The sequence below is a fragment of the Ornithodoros turicata genome, chromosome 6 (genome assembly GCF_037126465.1).
Source record: "Ornithodoros turicata isolate Travis chromosome 6, ASM3712646v1, whole genome shotgun sequence".
NCBI lineage: Eukaryota > Metazoa > Arthropoda > Arachnida > Ixodida > Argasidae > Ornithodoros > Ornithodoros turicata.
Genome location: NC_088206.1, coordinates 44,379,184 through 44,395,164, shown reverse-complemented (window position 1 = coordinate 44,395,164; position 15,981 = coordinate 44,379,184). Strand labels below are relative to the sequence as shown.

At 43.7% G+C, this 15,981-nt stretch overlaps 1 protein-coding gene and 2 long non-coding RNA genes across 3 annotated transcripts in view; 1 reads left to right on the top strand and 2 right to left on the bottom strand.

Moving 5' to 3' along the window:
* The window catches only part of LOC135396588 (aprataxin and PNK-like factor), a 56,258-nt gene extending 49,089 nt beyond the window's left edge, over positions 1 to 7,169 (top strand). Inside the window, exon 11 of the mRNA XM_064627632.1 lies at positions 6,588 to 7,169. Within this exon, the coding sequence (XP_064483702.1) occupies positions 6,588 to 6,673 (86 nt within the window). The 3' untranslated portion in view covers positions 6,674 to 7,169. The remainder of the gene's footprint in view (positions 1 to 6,587) is intronic.
* The window catches only part of LOC135396590 (uncharacterized), a 356,249-nt gene that overhangs the window by 8,885 nt on the left and 331,383 nt on the right, over positions 1 to 15,981 (bottom strand). The gene's annotated exons all lie outside the window — the stretch shown is intronic.
* Positions 14,422 to 15,557, bottom strand: LOC135397945 (uncharacterized). The gene is made up of 3 exons (XR_010423903.1): positions 15,217 to 15,557; positions 15,019 to 15,128; positions 14,422 to 14,944 (listed from the first exon to the last, which is right to left on the bottom strand). It is a non-coding gene; the product is annotated as an uncharacterized LOC135397945 (long non-coding RNA).

Below are 15,981 nucleotides of genomic sequence, written 5' to 3'. Positions count from 1 at the left end.
ACGGTTTGAACGAGCCTGACGAAACTGGGAGACCATTGGGTAAACGTAAAATAATGCTCTGGGGATACTACAACAAGCTCACGACGTGCAGTCATTGATTACTCCGTCAGTGGGAGACCTGTAGCAAAGAAGAGGTTGAAGGTCGCGTGCTCGTCGATGGGGCGCGCAAGGCTGCAGTTTCGTGGACCATGCATGACAAAAAAAAATCGCTGCGCGTCTCCCGGGTAAAAATAAAAGATTGTCTTACTTGGGGTCTAAAGTGGAGACATGACGCCACCTTTTCAAAAATAATCAAGGAAATCGAAGATGGCCTTTTTGAGAAAATTGAGATGCAACATTGGCAATTTTCGCCTACCATGTGCGATTCTCAAGCTAATAACACAGAAAGCAGTGAACTGAGAAAAATGAACTTTATACAGCACGAAAGTTCTTTCAACGTCCTAACGAATGGTACTAACCTCGATGTCCTCAGACGTTCCGTCATGAAGCAAATTGTTAACAAAATTTGGTCTTTTTGAACGTTTACGCCAAGTTTGGCATTTTTTAACAGAAAGTCTGTGGCCCTCAGAATTCTGTGGGTGGCTGTCGACAGTGTCTATAGTGCAGCCTACAATCACAAAAAACTTCCAGTTCCTAGGCAAAAAATCAGCGGTGCTAGATCCCGTCAAAGTCGGTCCAGAAGAAAGCGCGCTCAAGCAGCCTCAGACTTTCCTCCTCTCCCACGCGGAAACTACTCCACGCACGAGCGTCGCACGTGGCGCGATTTGCGTCGTTTGAGCTGTCATCTAACATATATTTTTTCTAGGCGAATCAAAAAATACGTCTTTCACACGTTGTTCGATTTAAAATGAAACTACCCAGGGGGAACTCGAGGAGTACAATTCAGTCTCCAAGATGGTAGAGATAGTAATGCCGTTCACGATCGGTGAGCACGACTGATGGCATGCTAACTGTCTCTATATATTTACCTGTTCTAGTGCCAATAGAACCAGTTGAGAGTTTGTAGCCATCCCGTTCTGTTCCTTGTTTTGACCATTTTGTCAGTGTTTTGCTGCTGCATTGTCCCACACCATTCACCTAATGCGCATACCTACATTAAAGGCATAGTTCACTCCCAACCGTAAGTGAAATAAATACAGTCAAACATTGTTACAGCGAAACATGATACAAGGAAATAATTGACATTCCCCACCAGGCGGCCATAGGGAGCAATGTACTTTTACCTCCGCTAGGATGAAAGTCTCTTTAAGCTGGCATCTCAATATGTAGAATGAAAGAAAAATTCCCAAAAAGGATTCCCAATTCTCCGTGCATAACAGGTGCCCAAGGGTCCAAGCAACCAAAAAGGTGCAAGCATGTGCTTGTAAGTGAGGTACAGGGTGTCTTTTTTTTTTTTATACAGATTTTTTATTAAAAGACTATAAGGGCTATAGACATCCTGTTTTCACTTATATCATCTCTGGGCCGGTGGACTTTCTTGGCCATCTGTTGCTCAACCGTCGAATGACTAATTGCCTAAAAATCGTTAATTAACTTTTTAATTATAAAAGCTACAAGGTCGTCCCAATAAGAACATCTGGTCCCTTCGATCACCTGCTACCGTTATCGTTTTCAGAACAAGAATTCGTTCCATAGATCGCCTGCAAAAATTCGTGAAAGAACACCTTTTTTTTCCTTTATTTTGTTCATTGCGCATCTTCGGAGACGCGTCTTTCCTTCACAACCAATGTGAGAGAGTGAAGGAGCACAGTGCCGCCTCATGCGTCGAAGATGAGCTCGAACTTGCGGAAACAAAACAAAAAGAAATGTACCTGGTGATGCTATCCGAAGTGCCCTTATCTTGGGTTTGAATTTTCTGTTCTCTTTTAATCTTTTTCCAGCAAGCGGCGACAGTGTGCTCTTTCACTCTCTCACATTAGGAGTGAAGGAAAGACACGTCTCCGAAGATGCGCAATGAACAAAATAAAGAAGAAAATTGTGTTCTTTCACGAATTTTTTGCGGGCGATCTATCGAACGGATTTTTGTTCTGAAAACGGTAATGGTATCAGGTGACCGAAGGGACCAGATGTTCTCATTGGGACGACCTTGTAGCTTTTATAATTAAAAAGTTAATTAACGATTTTTAGGTAATTAGTCATTCGATGGCTGAGAAACAGATGGCCAAGAACGTCCGCCGGCCCAGAGATGATAGAAGTGAAAACAGGATGTTTATAGCTCTTATAGTTTTTTTATGAAAAATCTGTATAAAAAAAAAAAGAAGACACCCTGTATATGAGAGGCTTATTCCCAAAACATCTCAGGGCTGAAAACAATCTGTTATTCGCATTTTCCGTCTGTTTCTTCAGCAGCGACACAAGCAACATTGTGTTCGACGTTGAACCAAACCCTGGGGACGCAAATCCCTCGGACCCAGTCCAAAAAAATATTGTCCATCATTCAAGCCTTTTTGTTGACTGAGGAGTCAACAGGATGGGTCTTGACTATAGAGCTGTGCGAACAGTACTCGAAAATTTGAGTTCTAAACGAAAACAATCGCCGTCCGATTTTTCGGACTCTGTGGGGATCGTGCAAGAGTCCGAATAATCGAGCAGTCCGAAAAAACGAATTTTGCTTGAAAATAAACTTTACTAAGCCCTAGTAGGCTGCAAAAATTTGTCGATGCTTTCCTAACGCGCTTCCAGCTCTGCCTGATAACATCAGCTTCTATTTCCCGAAGCGACATTTCGTCACTGTAACTACACTGACAGAGGCACCACCGTCATCAAGTCCGCAAGTCGGCTTCACCTAACGCATGCGTGTTTTAGGTGAAGCTTGCTTTACAGTGTTGCCGCGCGACTCGCGGGCGGACAGCACGTGCTGGGCCGTTCGCCAAAAACGAAGACGCAAAAGCGCTACGACAGACCTCTTCTACTCAGAGGAATGGAAAATCAATAATCATCACTGCCTATTCTTTGCCTCAATATTTTAGTTGGTTGATTTTTTTTTTATACGAATTTTAGATGATACCAATGTTTTCAGTCACCCCATGAGAGAAATTTGCAGGTTGGGCAAACAGAGTCCGAAATATCGAGCGACGGAGCTGCATGGCGTCTGAAATTTTTGACGATCTTATACATCACCTCTATGGGACCCGCGGCCGTTCCGCGAACGAGTCCGAATAATCGAGCATGTCCGAAAAATCGGTCGGCAACTTACTTAGTGATTTGAACAGTATTCGCAGGTGATTTGGAGTATTTGCGGTTTGTGAATATTTTTCTAATATTTCTGAAACGTAGTGTAACAGCTTCATTGGTGCACTTTCACGTCAGCATTGTGGACGAGACTGAGGCGCCGCGAAAATTTGTGTATAGTGAAACATGTTTTGCATAGGAGTAGCGACATGTTGGATTTTATGCCGACCCGAAACGTATCCGCTCTATTGTCATCGTCGTCATCACGTTGCAGACGGCGGCACATCTTGCCTCCATCTCAGCATCACATGAACTTGTGAAGTGGTTTGTAAACCGAAAATGTACTGAGTGTGCAACATTGACATGTGGTTTCCTTTTACTCGTACTATCACGGTGTTGGTAAAGAATATGGAGGCATCGAATGGGCTACTTCCAAGTGCAAAGAAATCTGCTGGAAGTAACAGAAACTGTGGAGCGAGACTGGACCCGCTAAAGTTGCAAAAATGATTGCTGTGAACCGTTATTTGTCGTCAAAGATCGGATTTCATGAAGTAATGATGGAGCTGTCCCGAATTACACTCTACCTCGAAGAACAGCCTGCTCCTGGGTTACTATACCCAAGCGAAGGAAGAAATTACAAAGAGTTACAGAAAGTTTTTGAAAGCATGGAAAGCGTCTCTTTCAGATCGGACATGTGTCAGCCACGTAATAGTCAAACGATTGCCCCATTGCCTTGTCTGCGAACACTGTTCATTCACGGAGAGCTTGAATTAGCCCACATACAAAGACTACCTTTTCTAAAGCTAAGAACAAGTTGACCTAGTAAAAGGTGTGGATTACCAGAGTTTATGATTTCAGCGATCGTAAAAGAGAAACAGAATATCGTTGCACAAGCTCGCCTGAACCAAAACGAGAGCAGAGAGCTCTTGTAACCCTTTCCCCTCTCATGTGGCTTATCAATGTAACCTCCTTTCTTCGCAGCTTTGCGCTCAAACTACGAGTTGTCAAAAAAAAAGGCAGAGCCAAGGGCTCATTTCTACGGATTTTCGGCAAATTTATTTCAGCAATTGCTATTGCATTACGAGTGGGATTATGGCTATACTGAGTAAAATGACCACGGGGAACCCATTTCCGCAAAGAAAACGTTAGGTTGCCTTGGGAAATTTCGGAGTTCAATTCAGGAAATTAACTTCCCGTCAATTGAAATGAAATAAAAATGTTACCGATATGTGGCAAAAGTTATTGGCAGACAAAAATCCCTTGACCGCATGTCTCTCCGGGGCCTACGTTTTTTACTATGAACTTCTGTCATGGTTGGTGGACCACCCTGTATAACGAACACATTGCCCGTGACAGCAAAGTTCCCTACTACAACTGAGAGTCACAGTACGTGTCTCTGCGCACATCAGCAGTGCGCTGCCGAGTGCTGCCAGTCTGGTGCGTAATTGGGCGCCACCAGCTGATCTCGTTCAAACACAGTATTGTGCTGGCTTGTAAATTCGAATTGCCGGACGTTTTTTAAAAATTTATTTATTTATTCAAATACATGTGACTTTGACGGTAATTTATTTGTGACTTCAATTGGAGATTAGAGTGAAATATTTGGCACAGTGCCTCTGAGCAGCGTAAGATATGCAATCCCGTTAATTCGAACTTCCGGATGACTCTAACTGACGTCCAGGTCCTGGCAAAGCCATGTGTATTTCAGTGGGGGAAGACACCCGGTAATTCGAACTAATGAACGTGTGCACCAGTTCATTAGAACAGTTTGCAGGGCGGTGCCCGACTACGCATCGACTTGGAAGCGCCAGCCTTCGACGGCCTTCCGGGGGGTGCTCTGATGGCATGTCCAGGTCACCTTGACTTATTAAATGTCAAGTTTACTTATTACTTGTGAGTCCATTTCTCATGAAAGCGATACTTCTGCCAGAGGAAAGAGGAGTAAGGAACAAATCACCGTAACAGTGTGCGCAAACGCGACCGGCGTGGAACAATGCCGCTTACTCGTTGTTGGCAAAGCAACAAAGCCTCTCGGTTTTGAGGGGATCAAGGCTTCCTGTTGACTACATAGCAAAGAAAAAGGCAGCAATTCGATATTGTCTTGAATTGGAGATATTCGCGTTCGCGGGGTTCGCGATTGGTTTGGGCTCAACATCGCAAACGACGTTTATAGACTCGCAGCTGAAGAAACAAACGCAAGCGCATATAGGATTATTTTCTATCCTGAGCTGTTTTGATGCTTGTAAATAAATATTCTGGAAAGAAACATCCTCTTATGTTTCCACCATCGTGTGAGCGCGAACGTGTGGCAAGGCCTAGCGAGCCATGACGCATCTCTGATATAGCAAGCATGCGCTACCAACGCATCAAGCCCTCATTCAGAGCAGCTCCCTTTAATTCAAACTCCACTTTATTTGAACAAATCTTCGGTCCCCTTCGAGTTCAAATCAAAGGTTTTGCACTGTAGCATGTGCCATGTTTTGGTTTTGGTCTGAACTATCACTTTAAAGAATTGTACTTTGCAAAAAAAAGCTATGGTTTTCTAGTGGAGGGATCTCTGTCAAAACTTTTGATTAACGTAATTTCACGCGTATTAGCCGCGGCTTATGCACATTTTTTTTTTTTTTCTCACGGGCGCTCTGTGGTTTATCTGATGACTATTTTTCTCTCCTATTTTCCCCATATGCCGGTTTTAACGAAAGGGCCGACAGTGTCTCTGGAACAGCACCGCCCTGCCAATGCATGAACAATGCGTAATGGGCGTGTTCATATTCGAGTAGACTAACCTTCCTGGTCTCTTCTTTCAAGCAGCTTTAACGAAAGTGGTGACAGTCATTCATGCCTTCTGGAAGGCCACTGACTTGTTGATCCATGAAAAACATGCAACAAGGGCACAATCCGATCTTGGTAGAACACTAAACTGACCTCCTTTGTTGTACACCATGCCGACCCTGGAGTATGGACCACAGGGTTTATGGCCTTCTCTATGGTCTCCCTTGTCGCACAAATCAGTCGCATCGTATTGGCCGGGGCTTATCTGCTCAAATTTTCAAAACGTTCCTAGAAACGGGTCCTGCGGTTTATCTGCGGTGCGGCTTATGCGCGTGAAATTACGGTAGTTGGCAGGCAGGGGTCCTTCAGTTATGTTAGCATAGTTTGCTCGTCAACATACAAAGGTTGTACCTTATTTATTCTTATTATTCTTATTCTTATTATTCTTATTATTTATTCTTATTCTGGTTTATTGTGATGTTCACATAGACAGGACATGCATTCACTCTTTCCACATTCTCCCATAATTTGTCATGCACAGTAAGAAAAGGAAAGGAAAATTCCATCCCTTTGTTATGTCGTATGAATCCAGACTGCATATTCTTTACACCAGCCTGCAGTAATGCCTTCATTGTACTGTTTAGGTAAGCAGAACAAAGCGAGCAACTCAAAAGGTGATGAGTATGAATGGCGTGACGAGGAAGGGGACAGCTCGACACGGCGCAAGTAACGCAAAGATGACTGAGGCATGACTTGCCAGAGGGCTCATGCGGAAAAAGACTCTACGTGGTGTCGTGCCTCGACAAAAAACATTTGTGTGCTAGTGATGTGGAAAGTGAGGTAAACAATTTTCTATGTGTCGCCAACTATGGTGTGTTGGAGAGCTGTTGAAGCCTGCACGGAGAGACATTAACCTGCATTATATAAATGCTTTTCCGTGCCACCTTGCAATACACGGGGATCCACAGCCCAGCTGACGGCCTCCCCTGTGCAGTTTAGGACTAGTCGCAATGTAAGAGATCCTATGAGGCTACAATCTTTTGCGTTTGTCTTCTGGTGTTCTTTTATCATGGACTGTGTGTTTTGGTGAATCGTGGGTTGCACCTTTTTGTTTTTTTACTGTCGCCATGCCATATGATCATTCCCTCATTGTCATTAGCGTTTGGGTCACATACTGTTGTTTGGGTATGCAAGAAAAGAAATAAAAGTCTCTCTGAGCACCCTAAGTTGCGCATAGTGGCTGACCAAGGCATGTGTGGCTGTTGACATTTCTACAAAGTCAACCTCGTTTGAATGCATCAACCATGGTCTAGTCCGCAAAAGATTTTCAGCGTGCTCACCATATCAGTTGCTCGGGACTGCCTATGGTCGGAAATGGAGCACAACCCTTCATGTTATCACAATCCATGTGAAAGTCCCCGTTGGCAGTAAATACAAGTTGAGGTTATTTTACTATCAACAGTACCATATTTTCCAGTGTATAATGTGCGTGCTATACATTGTAAAAAATGTCCCGAAGAGGCAGTGCGCATTCTGCACCTGAGATTTTCCTAAGAAGAAAAATTTTTTGAAAAGTGTAAATCGTTCATTTAAGCGTCAGTCTAGCGAAATATGAGGAAAAATGACTGATACACAATTAGCGGAGAAAGGAGTTTGGAATGTCGAGGTAGCAAAGTGGATCCAAGAAGCACAGGATGGCTACAAAGTGTCAGTGATCATTAACCCGTTCCAGAAAGCTAGCGTTGTTAAGAAGGGATGTGAGAAGACCGAAGTCTACTATGCACTGAATCTGTCTGATCAGATTTCCATGCCTTCGATAAATATTGCATCCGTGATGGATCTTACAAAAATAATACCCCTGCCACATGTGCAGGAAAAACTCCTTTAAGTGCTCAGTGAGTTAAGTTGTGATGTCGTTTGTGCAGTGCCACACGGACAATTTTAATGGCATTTGCCTTAATGCCATTTTCTGCTTACTGAGTTTGCCATAATCATTTGCCCATTAAACGTCTACTCTCGCTCCCATTCGTAGCGCGAGTAACAATTTGAGTTTGCATAAAACCACTTTCTACTGTACAACACAATGTGATTTTATAAATTTGAGCTTTGTCAAACATGTTTTGACGGAAGAAGTCTATTACAAATTTTCATCGACAATAGAAAAAGAACTTGACGTGCCGCCATATTGCTTGTTTTGGATGTGGCACGAGGGGGCAAATGCATTAACTGACCATGTTATTCAAAGAACAATTTGATATTATATTGTATTTCAGAGTATTACGTGCATTTTCAACAATATTTTGCTAGTTAAACAATAGTGATAGTTGGGCTAGTTGGGTAAAGTCCATCTTGGATAAGGTCAAAGCGATGGGACAGAAGAGAGTGCTTGTCCTGTGTTCGTCTCTTCTGTCCCGTGGATTTGTGGTTATCCAAGATATTTTACCAGGCTTAATTTTTTAAAGTAGCATAACCTATGTTTTACTTAGTGAGTGGGCCACATCGACATCATGGCATTTAATGTCATTGACATGTGCACGAGATTCGTAAGTACATAATGCCATTAGATGATAATGTCATTGTTCGTGCCCATGTGGCTCAGGTATTACTTACACTCTACGCATGGGCATTGAGTACTGTGGACACTAACGGTGCTGTAGAGTTTACAGTTTGCGTGCTGTACTAACTCCAGTAAGTTCACTCCCATGGTGTGATGTTATGTATGCATCGACGCTCATTGTACTATACATTGGATATTTTCCAAATTCTTCTAATTTTCAAAAAAGGGGGTTAAATCGGTGTACGTTATACACTGGAAGATACTGTACTTTTTCCAGGCTTTTTTATGGACCACAATATACCAGTTGCTATGTTTTGGGTCATATTGATTGAAGTTTACTACCCTATGTGAAGCATGTGCATCATGTGAAGCAGTGGTTCTCTACAGGGTGCACCACAGTGTTCCGCTCTGGTAAGACTGTGGTCTACGAGTACTGGTGTCACATGTATAGTGTGTTATTAGATATGTGTATGCATAATGAGAACATGAGCAGGACAACAGAGGAGAACTTTCTCTGGAAGGGATATCTGCCCAGCATTTTCAGAGAAACCAAAGGTAATCATACAACTTTCACAAGGACATTTCATTGCAGGCATGCATTCAAATTTGTCATTATATATACATAGGGTCTGACTTTTTCGGGATAAACCAGATTTCTCCCCGAATTTCAATCATGTATCACGTCCACTGTTTAGTAGCAGTCTGATGTAAACAACGAGAAATTAGCCGAGACGTGCTACAAACATGGGCGACACAACACGTAAGCCTCCAACGCCCAGAATCATTTAAATCGAACAACTCAGGAAAAAAGTGTGCTAGGATTCGAACCTGGGCCTTCTGGTCAGATATGCTAGCACGACAGCAGGACTTTCTCCTTAGAGTGCCTCATGTACAGAGAGGACGGACAACCAATCACGCTCTTCCCATTCTCTCTTACATCTTACTCACTCATTCAGACACGAGGCAGGGTGACATCATGTACGAGCGGTGTTCAAGTCAAACCGGGACTTTCTGTCTCCTGGCTGTACAAATGACTCGCGCTACTTCGACGACGACGACTTTGACGACGACGTCGTCTATATTTGTATGGGCCGCAGGGCGGCGCAGTTTGGGAGCCACTGGACTAAATGATTTAATTAGATGGTCCTATTGTCCACCCAGCTCCTGAGTGATTAAACGATGCTGATTCAAAGAAATGAGCCTCACCACAGCAGCTGAAGAACAAGATGCACATCCAGAAAGTTCTGTAACATCTAGACGTTGTCCTGGAATCTTTCTCAAGTTTCAGAGCGAAAGACCCATATTTGTTACTGTGTGCGCGTTGGTAGAACGTTGATGCCATCCGATTATTGACACAAGTGCGGTATCCATTAGGGCTCAGATCCCGGGATTTCAGCATAATTCCATGTCCCGAAATCCCAGGATTTCGCAAGGCCATATCCCGGGATTTCGGGATAATAAATTTCGGCTTTTCTTACAACAAATATATGGTGGTACAGCTTGGGACAAAAGCTTACGAAACACGGCACTTGCGTATTTCTTCATCGGAGCGGTCTCGTGCTAGCTATCTTAGAAAGGGTTCAAATATGAAACGGGTGACCGGCTATTCTATCCTTCTCCTAGTAGAGTGTCCACTCCTGTTTGCTGCTAGAGTGTCACGCCAATGGGGAAATTCGACACCCTGGTGTTCCGTAAACTTTTGTCCCGAGCTGTACGAGTGAAAACGAAAGTTCCCCGAAAAATACCATTTGCGGGAAACCGAACCAACCTTGTCGTCCGCGACACATGACAACAACGTTTGCTGCTGACACGTGTGAACCACGCAAGCCATAACAGAGAACAGTCCTCAAGTAACATTAAAACTCCCATGAAATCAGGAGGAGTCTTCCAATCCACAAGGCTACAAAAAATATTGCAGAATCTCTCTTTGTGTTCTGTTGATCCTCACGATTACGTATGTTTGAAAATAAAAAGAGAAAATTGAGACAACCTTTTCAGAAAACGATCGACTTGACTGCTCCAGACCAGAATACAACAGTCACTTTGGATGAATAAACGTCAGGAAGAGCAAAACATTCGCACAAGTGACATTCCCCAGAATACTCCAGCGGATGATGCGAAAAACGTAATTGATTTTAGCGGCCGTGTAGGTAATGTTGCTGAGCGTCATATCTTCTCGTGCACTAACTGCGGGAAATATCCTGGGACGCAGCCACAAGATATTGGATAGCAGACGACAAGAAGAGACTCATTTCATTGCAAAGTAGACATTCCGGTATAATACGCAGGTTTTGCCCCGTGAGCAGGGTTCTGTTGTTATTCGCGTTTTTTTCCCAAGAATGTTCGTGGGGATGACAGAACGATAAAAGAGATAGGGCGCAGACTAACTGGTGCATAATGATGAAGGAACGAATAACCGAGAGTCCCGTGTCTCTCGGTTATTCGTTCCTTCATCGGGATGACAGAAGACGCGCACTATATCGCAATTGATAGCATGGTTGTGCAGGTGGATAGAGTCCTATACGACATCCTGGCGATAATTGCGAAAAAAATCCCGATGGGATCCACATTTCGAAATCCGAGATTGTAAAATCGGCCCGGGATTCTGAACCCTGGTGTCCATGTACACCCGATAGAAACTTCTAAAAGTATACTAATCCTTCAAACCGGGTCTAGCCTCTAAGCAAGACCACAGTGATGGCAGCACATGCAGCTGTGAAATGTGGAGACATGCGCATCTGTTGCATTTACATGTATTTAAGCAAATAAATACTCAGAAACAGCGTTGAAATATAATTATAAATCCGTTTTTCCAAACTATTCCAATACAAAATATAAATACATGTATTTATATTTTAAAATAGTATTTTAAATACAATGTAATTTAATACTGCCCATCACTGCTTCACCGACGATTTGTGCGTCTCAAAGCAAGTTTTCGCTCCTTTTTTCCTTTCTTTTTCCAGCTATTACCGTTGCAGCAGGGAATATACTTTGTACTGGAATGGAAGGTAAATACAAAATGCACCTTCTGTTCCTAGCAAAAGAACCCTAAGTTCATTTCAGAAAATTCAATTTTCTTGCGACAGAAAATTTCTTAGTGGTTGTAAGTCGCAGCAGTCGTAGTAAAAGTTCGCTGAAGATAAATATCGTCGAGCTCATAATTCCCGAACAAGTCGATTCCTTGATAGAATTTTTAAATGAGCACTGAGGTGACCCCCAAATTCCTATTTTTATTTTTCGCCGCGATGTGTTCTGCAACGCATAAAATGAGATCCTGCGAAAGGACGACGAGTACAGGTGACTACAGAGCGCGCGCGAGGCCTCTGTTCCGTACACTTTTAAGAAATCCTCCACTCGTGAAAAGAGTATCGGAGGACGGGGGAGCGTCGTGATGTACAGCGGCACAGCTCAAGCTAAGAAGGAAGGAAAGAGGCATGGGGCCGTCACGCGAGGATCGTGTCGGCCGTGCGCGGCTGCTATCTCAGACTGTTTTTGGAAATTTGATTGCGGGGTTATAATACACCGCTGAGCGAAAATATTTGCATGGTGGCTCCTGATGGATACATGAGTCAGGGTTTCGAGCCATGTTAAAGGGAGACTCGGCACCAAAAACGTGTTGAGGTAACAGTGCGACATCAATCCGTACCCTATGATATTTCAGTGAACACAATTTCACATCCCCAAGTGGCCCAGATGATTTGAAAATGAATATTTTCCTTCGAGTGATTAGGTGCTCCTCCACGGAAAAGCAGTCCAGCAACACTGTGCTTCACCTCACCGGTATTCCTCGTGTACGGCTTTCTGTAGGTTTTGCTGTTACCGCTGGCGAATATCTTAGAGCGAAATCGAGGAAGCAGCTGGTCATCCACGCGACACGAAGAAGTTACAAAGCGCGTGCCCGAAAAACAGCCGGTGGCCCACACGAGACTACCGGTGACGTCACGCATGGTACAGGAGGTAGTAGAGGGAACCTTCAGAAGTTTCGGTTTCGTTTTGAGCTTCCAAGCTCTTTTGGCAACTAACGAGTCCCCGATTGCCAAACCAACTGTATTTCTCATTTCGGAAGGATGTATCGAGGATGTATAGACATTATAATAGTTTCGGATTGTCCCGGAGTCTCCCTTTAAACGTCACATCATTGCTCCTTTAAAGGGACGGTCTCGTACACCCTGGCCCATCCAGAAAGCGTACCATTCGATTCCTCATTGCTGAAAACGTAATACTGTGAATTTGCTCGTCCAGAATCGTCACGGTTATTAAATAAACGAATTAAGTTGATAAGAACAGCGTCAGCACATTGCGATTTCTGTTGGCAACAGCGATATCCGCTACGATGGCAGATCGCTTATTGGGTGAACAAATCGTCTGCTCTCGCGCCTTTTTGCAGCGGTGAGAGCAGACGACTTCCAAAAGGTGTTCGAGGATCACGGCGACGGCAATAAATTTGCTGCATGTGCTCTGGTCAAACGAAAGACGCGTATTGTAAAATGTGGCCGAACAACAATGTCAATACGTCTCGCATTTTCATTTCGAGCGGGAGTTTACGTGGATGACTCCACCTAATAAAGGCGGTTGACGCTTATTTACTAACTTGTCTCGTATAGTTCGGTATTTTGAGCACTTCTAGTTCGTCTTACCTGCGAAAAGAATATTCCGTATGGAAGTGGTGGAAACGTAACCCGTGTGTATAACAACTCTTTTGTCGACGACAATGTGACGAAAATGGATATAGAAAAGCACCTGTTGGGTGTCACATACTCGAAGCATCTTCAACAAAAGGTCTGATTGTCACACGCGTGCGTGTACTCCGCACGTTTCGTTCACGATGCATATGAGGTAAGAGACGTTCTGCGAGCACGATATGTATGGGACCCAGCTCAAACTAAAAGATGTCGACCGTCACGGAGTCAACTGTTAGTGACAACGGTGTCCAAAGAACTGGATACGCGCAGTATTGAAATGTAGGTATTACTTTGTTGATAATAGCCAAAAGTGATGTATACAGAAATTGTCGGCACTGCACGAAACGGCAGTCCCGCGTACCTAGGTAGTATTGCGAGAAGGAAGTGCTTGATCCAGCAGGCTACATCAGTTTGTTTTGCATATAGCCTCTCTAAGGTATTATCCCTACCGGAGCAGTATATCGCCAAACTATGCTCAATAATGTTGTCTTGTACCCTTTCAGTAGCTGACACTAACTGATGAGAGTGGCACTCCTTCCTGTGCCAGAATCAACACCTACTAATGAGTACACAAATATAACAACTCAAATTCGCAGGCATCACAGCTCTATTTAATTTTTCCCTGCACATTGCTGATGTGGGAAAAGTATTGCATAATATAAATATGTAAGTTATATCCACAAATCAGTGTTGTGATTACATGATGTTCAAGCAGCAAAAGCCAAGACAACCTTGTTGACAGGACAGGACGACAAGTTGCTCAGAGCTTGCTGCTTGAACATCATTATGACTACCCGATACCAACAACCCAATTTTAACACAATTGGTCAGTGCTGTGGACGTACATTACAATAAGGAACAATAAAAGATGACTACATAAACACTCAACTTCCGCAACCTTTATATTCAACGTGCTGGACATGTTAGTCTGCAACCCCTGATATCGAATCAAAATGTGAGCCAGTATGGGCTCATGAACACACCGCTGTAACATGAGCAAAAATAAGCCAGACAACATGTAAACATGTTGCAAACCGCTGTTCCATCTTGCACATTTGTCATGCACATCTAGGTGCTTTTGATATTTTTTAAACATTTCCACATTCCTATTCAACATGCTGGACATGTTAGTGTGCAACCTCTGATATCGAATCAAAATCTGAGCCAGTATGGGCTCATGAACACACCGGTGTAACATGAGCAAAAATAAGACTGACGACAAGTTGCAAACCGCTGTTCCATCTTACAAATTTGTCGTGCACATCTAGGTATTTTTCATATTTTTTAAACATTTACACATGTTTCGTATTCAACGTGCTGATCATGTTAGTTTGCAACCCCTGATATCGAATCGAAATGTGAGCCAGTATGGGCTCATGAACACACCGGTGTAACATGAGCAAAAATAAGGCTGTTCCATCTTGCACATTCGTAATGCACGTCTAGGTATTTTTGATATGAAATATTATAATCATCAATGATGATAAGGGCTTATTCGATGCAGAAGCATGGTCTTTGATGCAGATATGTTGGATGGTCCTGAAAAGGGCTTTTTTTTTCATAGGCCAGGGGTAATTGAAGACGTTGACGTAGATCAGGTTATCCTTGATTTTGTCATTTGCTCCAGGTGTAATGACATGAATGGAAAGCCTTCACTTATCACGTTGACAACCTCCTGCCGCTTGCGGGAATGGATAGAGAGAGCAGCTTTTTTCAGCAGTCTATCCAAGTTCTGATACATATGACGAAATGCCCAAGTCTGAAATTTTGCATGACGTACCATGAAACACACATTTTTATATGCAAATAAAAAGCTGCGCAACAAAAACAAACCTTACAACACCTTTCAGGAGAATACAACACCATGTGTACGTGACGGATCGAAACAGGTTCCGGATTGTGCGCACAACGCTGGTATTGGCGAGCAGTGGCTACACACACACCTGCAATGTTTGTACAATTTAGAATGGTGTCACGATCAGGCGGAACATATATACGCAAAAAAAGTGCGCTTTTATGGATGAGTCTTACCCGTCAATCGATTCCGAATCATCCACTACTTTCACTGGCTAACCACGTTGTTGTGGCAAAGGGTCAGTAGCTAAAGGTTCATCGACGTCCCCGGTTCTTCAATCGATCGGCGCCGATGAGCTCATCTTCACCGCTTAGTGACAGGGACCCGTCACTATCGCTAAATTTGCTATCAGACATTACGACGTCGCGCGTGACAACTTCCAAGCGCAAAGCGCATACACCTCCGACTGTATTGTGCATTGCGCTTCGGTCGCCCAATGGGCGACCTGCCACCATAAATACCATAACCACGTCACATGTGACGTTGCATGAGAGGGAGTTGAATCCAGCTGCGACTTCCGTCGTCTGCAGTCACGGCATATTCCTTCCAATTTCTCGAAATCCACTTCGTTGTTCTGGTTGAAACTTCGCGACTGTGTTTCTGTAGCACTCTTGAATATAATTTCAGCAAAGTTTCGGAATCGCTCGATCTGTACGAGACCGTCCCTTTAAGGCTACGGTCTCACGGTAGCCATCTTGAATTTACTTCCGGACTTCCTAAGGCGGGGCGCCACCGTCGCGGTTTCCGTGGATGACCCCGTTAGGGAGAAACGCGCGTGGGACAGCTGCTGACTGGACCCTTTGACCTTGAGTCTCTTCTCTATGCTATTGTACCCGGTGTTTATACCTGTGTAGAAGGGACGATTGTCTCGTAAAAGTCTTCTGAAACGGTAGTAGCTCATAAGCACCAAACGCTCAAAACCTCCAAACGCTCATATGCAC